This window comes from Sander vitreus, unplaced genomic scaffold, assembly GCF_031162955.1.
Source record: "Sander vitreus isolate 19-12246 unplaced genomic scaffold, sanVit1 ctg395_0, whole genome shotgun sequence".
NCBI classification, from domain to species: Eukaryota; Metazoa; Chordata; class Actinopteri; order Perciformes; family Percidae; genus Sander; species Sander vitreus.
The window spans coordinates 31,501-37,500 of NW_027595520.1; the positions used below are offsets into that span (position 1 = coordinate 31,501).

The window sequence follows — 6,000 nt, forward strand, 5'->3', positions numbered from 1 at the left end:
ATAAAATTACCTTTAACTTCAGTTCATGTCCAATCAGAGCAGTCGTTAACAGTTGTTCTCTCTACAGGAAGTGCATCAGCGGTTGGTCAGTCTGAGCACGCAGCTTCATGCCCTGCAGGTCTGTTCACTTCTTTATTCCTCACGTTAAACATCCTCATGTTAAACACACATTAAACACACATTAAACATCCTCACGTTAAACATCCTCACGTTAAACATCCTCACGTTAAACATCCTCACGTTAAACATCCTCACGTTAAACATCCTCACGTTAAACACACGTTAAACATCGTCACGTTAAACATCGTCACGTTAAACATCGTCACGTTAAACACACGTTAAACACACGTTAAACATGTTAAACATCCAGAGGAGAGTTTTTGTACCTGAAGTGTTCCTTCTCCTTTAGGCCGCTGTGATTCGTCAGGATTCCATCCTGGAGCTGTCATTCAGAGTAGGCCCCGCCCCCTCGCCCCCCGAAGGCCCCGCCCCCGGCCCCCGCCTCAGCCGCTCGCTGTCGAGGGACGCAGGGATGGACGCCGCCGGCGAGGCGCTGCTGCTGCGACGGCAGGTGGAGATGCTGCAGCAGGAAGTGACACGGCTGCGGCTGAGGGGGGAGGAGCCAACCAGAGAGGGGGCGGAGCCTGTGAAAAAGAGGAGGGGCAACGGAGAGATGAGTGATGTCATCAAGGGAGAACAGGTGGGTCTGAACCAGGATAAATGTAAATGTAAATAATCAGGACTTTTAGCGTGTATAGAGCCAGCATATCTCCACATGTAAATGGGTGAATTAAGAGTTTATTTCAACCAAACCAGAGTGGTGATTGTTGGAACAGTGGAAAGATGAACCAAGACGGCTTTTGAAGGATCTTACTCTTTAAATAAAAGGTCTATCTCTGTAGGGATCCATCCCATAATGTTATCAGACACTTAGAATAATAATCTGAGTCTGTCAGCAGCAACAACAGAACTTTTAGTGACTCTAACTGACTTGGTTTTCTGTCTGTCTGTCTGTCTGTCTGTCTGTCTGTCTGTCTGTCTGTGTGTGTGTGTGTGTGTGTGTGTGTGTGTGTGTGTGTCAGCAGGTGAACAGGAGACGAGGCAGCAGGGAGTTAGAGTCCCGCCCCCTCGCTCCATTGGCCAGTCAGGATCCCGTCGACCAATTAGACGGTGTTCAGGAAGGAAATGAGGAAGAGGAAGTGACTAGGATCTCTCCTCGCTCCGACAGTCCCAGAGGTCAGTACGACTCAGCAATAACCCTTCTTAAAATCACCTTTTAAAGTATTAGTATATATTTGGTCCTCACGTCTTTCAGATGTCCAAATGTCTCCCAGAGCAACGTGACGACACATCATTTGGCCCCAAAGACGAAAAGTTGAAGTTCTTCTAGAGCAGTGGTTCTTAAACCTTTCCCAAAGCACTTTATTTTGGTAAAAAAGCCGTATGAAGAGTTGATTACAGCGCTGCACCACCCTGTCTGATTAACTGAACAGCAGCTTTGGAACTGAAAAACATTTAAATGCTACTTCAAATACATTACTAAATTAATTTACTTTTATAGTATAATTTTTCAGGGAAATATGCATGACAGATATTTTTAAATTAACCTATTTTTTTAAAATCTCACGTACCCCCTGCAGTACTCCAAAGTACCCCTAGGGGTACGCGTACCCCCATTTGAGAAACCCTGTTCTAGAGTGACCGTAGTGCTCGAGACCGTAGTGCTCGAGACCGTAGTGCTCGTGCACGCACACGGTTTTTAACGTGAACATGTGCCAGCCCAGGTCAGATAGACACAGCACACGCAGGCCTACTGCTCACAACATAATGGGGTATCTCTGTTAATAACTTAGCGTGCGTGTGTGTGTGTGTGTGTGTGTCTCTGTGTGTCTGTGTGCGTGTGTGTGTGTGTGTGTGTGTCTGTGTGTCTGTGTGTGTGTGTGTGTGTGTGTGTGTGTGTGTGTGTGTGTGTGTGTGTCTGTGTGTGCGTGTGTGTGTGTGTGTGTGTCTCTGTGTGTCTGTGTGTGTGTGTGTGTATCTGTGCGTGTGTGTGTGTGTGTATGTGTCTCTGTGTGTGTGTATGTGTCTCTGTGTGTGTGTGTGTGTGTGTCTCTGTGTGTGTGTGTCTCTGTGTGTGTGTGTGTGTGTGTGTGTGTGTGTGTGTGTGTGTGTGTGTGTGTGTGTGTGTGTGTGTCTCTGTGTGTGTGTCTCTGTGTCTCTCTGTGTGTGTGTGTCTCTGTGTGTGTGTGTGTGTGTGTGTGTGTGTGTGTGTGTGTGTGTGTGTGTGTGTGTGTGTGTGTGTGTGTGTGTGTGTGTGTGTGTGTGTGTGTGTGTGTGTGTGTGTGTGTGTGTGTGTGTGTCTGTGTGTGTGTGTGTGTGTGTGTGTGTGTGTGTGTGTGTGTGTCTCTGTGTGTGTGTGTGTGTGTGTGTGTGTGTGTGTGTGTGTGTGTGTGTGTGTGTAACTGGGAGAACAGCGCTCTGGTACCAGGTCACGGGGAGTAAGTTAGGGGTCTGACGGCCGTTCCAGGGAACTTTCACGGGGAGAAGGTCGTGAAAACACGAGTTACGGGCTGCCTGGAACACAGCATTTGTTACTTTCCACGTTTCCTCATTATTTATAACAGGTCTCCTTTATGAAACAGTTACTGATGACAATAATGTGTTAGTAACGTTACTTCCTGTCTGTCACTATGGCAACCCCCAGACCTGCAGGACATCCCAGAGGAGAGCGAGTGTGGAGCGGATCCCAGTTAACGAATCAGGAAGTAGAACCATCACATCAGCTGGAGCCCCGCCCACAGCGCTGGAGGGGGCGGGGCTTATGGACTCACCACACTACATTACCCACAATGCCTTTGGATATCAACAGATAAACTGTATTTAAAGTAGTTTAAAGAAAACATTTCATAGGTTTTTAATTTGTGAAACCAAAAAAAAAAACATTTTTTAAATTCAGGAACAAAGTTTGTCAGAAAGTGAGAAAGCTGCGTTCATGTGCACCTCTGAAGTCTGAATGAACGCAGCGAAATACAGCGTTTACTGGAATGTGACTCAGCTTTTAAAGTTTAGTGTCGATGAATAATATTCTCCTGTTGTTGGTGTTTTAAAGAAACAGGAAGCAGTCTTTTCCTGTCTGTTAGCATGATAGCATGTTAGCGTGATAGCATGTTAGCATATTAGCATGTTAGCGTGATAGCATGTTAGCATATTAGCATGTTAGCGTGATAGCATGTTAGCATGTTAGCGTGATAGCATGTTAGCATATTAGCATGTTAGCATGTTAGCGTGGCTGTAAACCTGATGGTCTGCAGAGCAGAACTTTATTGATGTTTAAATCACGTTTGCTGCAGATTTTCCAAATATTTCATGTCAGATTTTTACGGTGTTGCCATGGAAACAGATGTTTATACTCTGCTCTCTGGGAGTTTATTGCTGAGTTTAAATGAAGAAGTCTCATTAAAACGACGGCTGTTTAAATATAAAACACTGAATGAAGAAGAATTAAAACATGAAAGTTTATCTGAATATTAATCTCTTAATAAGAAGCCAAATTGTGTTATTTACACATTTATATTCCAACGTGTTAAAATCTCTTTTTTACTACGATCCTGAAACGGGATCAGCTGTTTTTATATCATGTGGTCCTTCCACCCTGGGGACGTTAAACATCTGGAACAGCTTGAACCTTAAAGTCCAACATCTGGAATCAAGTTAAAAGTTGTTATATCATGTGGTCCTTCGACCCACGGCTGGTTCAGGGTTAGGGGACGTCAAACATCTGGAACCTTAAAGGTGCCGTAGGTAGGATTGTGAACATCAACAACTTCTCAGTCCCTCCCCCCTTTCTGCTAAAGGCCAAAACGGTCTCCTAAGCCCCTCCCCCCACAAGGGAGAATGAATGCGTGTGCATGAGCAGTGATTGACACGCAGTTAGACACCCCTCCTGGCCCTGATTGGTGCATCTGAACAGTTAGACACTCCCCCTGGCCCTGATTGGTTCATCGGAACAGTTAGACACCCCCCCCTGGCCCTGATTGGTGCATGTGAACAGTTAGACACTCCCCCTGGCCCTGATTGGTTCATCTGAACAAGGAGTGTTGGATTTTTGTAAATCTCTCTCCAGGCTGTAGGTGGAGCCAGAGGAGCTGGACTTATTTTTAATGACCTGCTTCATGTAGTTCTACTGGAACATAGGGTCAGTTTCAGCTAATATGACAGAAAGTTAGTTTATAAGGCGTACCTACTGCACCTTTAATGTTTAACATCTGGAACCTGAAAGTTTAACATCTGGAACCAACGATGTGAAACATCTGAAAACGTGTAGAAAGGAACAACAGAAGTGTTGTCGTAGTATTAGTCGACGTGAAGAGAAAGTTTAACATGATGACTCATGATGACCCAGATGTTTCCAGATGGTTCCAGATGTTCCAGATGTTCCAGACTCTAAACTGATCCAGAGTCAGCAGGGTCGTATCGTAACCTAGTTTAGAAGACGGTGAACTGAAGTTGTGTCTGTATAAAGATTTGATCAGAAACTGTAAATGATTCTCGTTGTAAGTTTATTGTTTTTGTGTCTCGTTATAAATCTAATCAGCTGGAACAGATGTTGCTGTTTGGGTTTTTATTTCTTCACTAAATCATTTTAATCTCCCAGCATCCTTCAGGGTTTATTTATTCTCTTATTCAGCCTGATTATTGCAGCCAGATGTGCTGCAATATCAGCAATCAGCAGAATGACTATTATTGCCCATACTTATTATTATTCCGCCTCTTTTTTGTCCCGCTTCTAGTCACAGAGCGTTGCCAACACGTGCACACAAAATACATCAAAACGTGTGTAATGATCAGGAATGGCGTGCTATGACTTTTCTAAGAGATTTGCCGCACGGTTTTCACGAAATCGGCAAAAAAATGGTGCAAAATTGTCCCATTGTATTGAATGGGAAATCTTCGTGAAATCGCTTAACATCGCTCTAAACAACCCCTCTTTGGGGCCGTGCTGTATCGCCAGACTTTAATGTAGAAACATAATTAAAGGTTTAAACCAAAGACAAGACTTGGGCCTTTATTGGGCTGAATGGGCGTTCTGATATCCAGCACGGTTTCTACCCAATCACAGTTTACGTATCGTCCAGTTTCAGACCGTGTTAGATGTTCCAGTGTGTGTGTATGGGGCAGGAATCTTCATAGTTAGAGGGGAGGACAGAGGGGGGAGCTGCAGTACCATCCTCTGAAATCTCTCCAAACTAATGTCTCTCCTCTACAGTTTTCCCTCTTCATACATCATGGTTGGTCAACATGTAGGAAATGTTGTGCCGGTCTCAGACATGTAACTATGGAATCCAGCGGACCTAAACTTTTGGCTCTGTTCATACCAACTGCTGATAGAAACAACGAAAAAAAATATCTGGAAGGACGCAGATGTTCCCTGTTTGTTACCTGCTCTGTGTCACATATATTTGACACCACAAACATAAAACCACATCAATGCGTTTGCCAGACCGTTATCTTTCGTGTGATGATAATATGTTTGCCGTTTGGACCCACCGTTTTGATTTACAGAAAAACTTAACCCTTGTGTTTTCCTCCCGTCGACCATGCACTTGTTGTCTGTTTGGCCAGTTTATAAAGCATGAAGTTTAAATTATCACCCAATTCTGTGTTACATCTTCTTAGCCAACTTCTTTCCAACTTATTAGTTTTACACTTATTTTTCTAATATATGGTCAAAAAAACGCATTTATATAAAATTATACCTAATTTCTGAGTTAAAAAAAGCTGAAATTATGAATTATTTTGACTAATAGTTGAGTTGAGATCAACGGGAACATATGTTGATGGTTATCACAGACTGGTATAAGTCCAAGTTTAGTCACGATACTGTTTTGAAACCATTTCATTTTTTTAATGGCAGCCAATAATCACACTTGTTGTCCTCCCGGGTCAAAATTGACCCGGTCTGTTTTGGCTATTAATAAAGTATAAATTATCACCCAGTTC

The 6,000-nt window shown here is 43.6% G+C and overlaps 1 protein-coding gene across 1 annotated transcript in view; it reads left to right on the top strand.

Moving 5' to 3' along the window:
* Positions 1-3,201, top strand: part of arhgef2b (rho/rac guanine nucleotide exchange factor (GEF) 2b) — a gene marked incomplete at its 5' end in the record, with an annotated part of 29,152 nt that extends 25,951 nt beyond the window's left edge. The window contains 4 exons of the mRNA XM_078245156.1: positions 68-118; positions 410-700; positions 1,083-1,236; positions 2,705-3,201. Coding sequence (XP_078101282.1) covers positions 68-118; positions 410-700; positions 1,083-1,236; positions 2,705-2,754 — 546 coding nt within the window. The remainder of the gene's footprint in view (positions 1-67; positions 119-409; positions 701-1,082; positions 1,237-2,704) is intronic.
* Between the last annotated feature and the right edge of the window lie 2,799 nt (positions 3,202-6,000).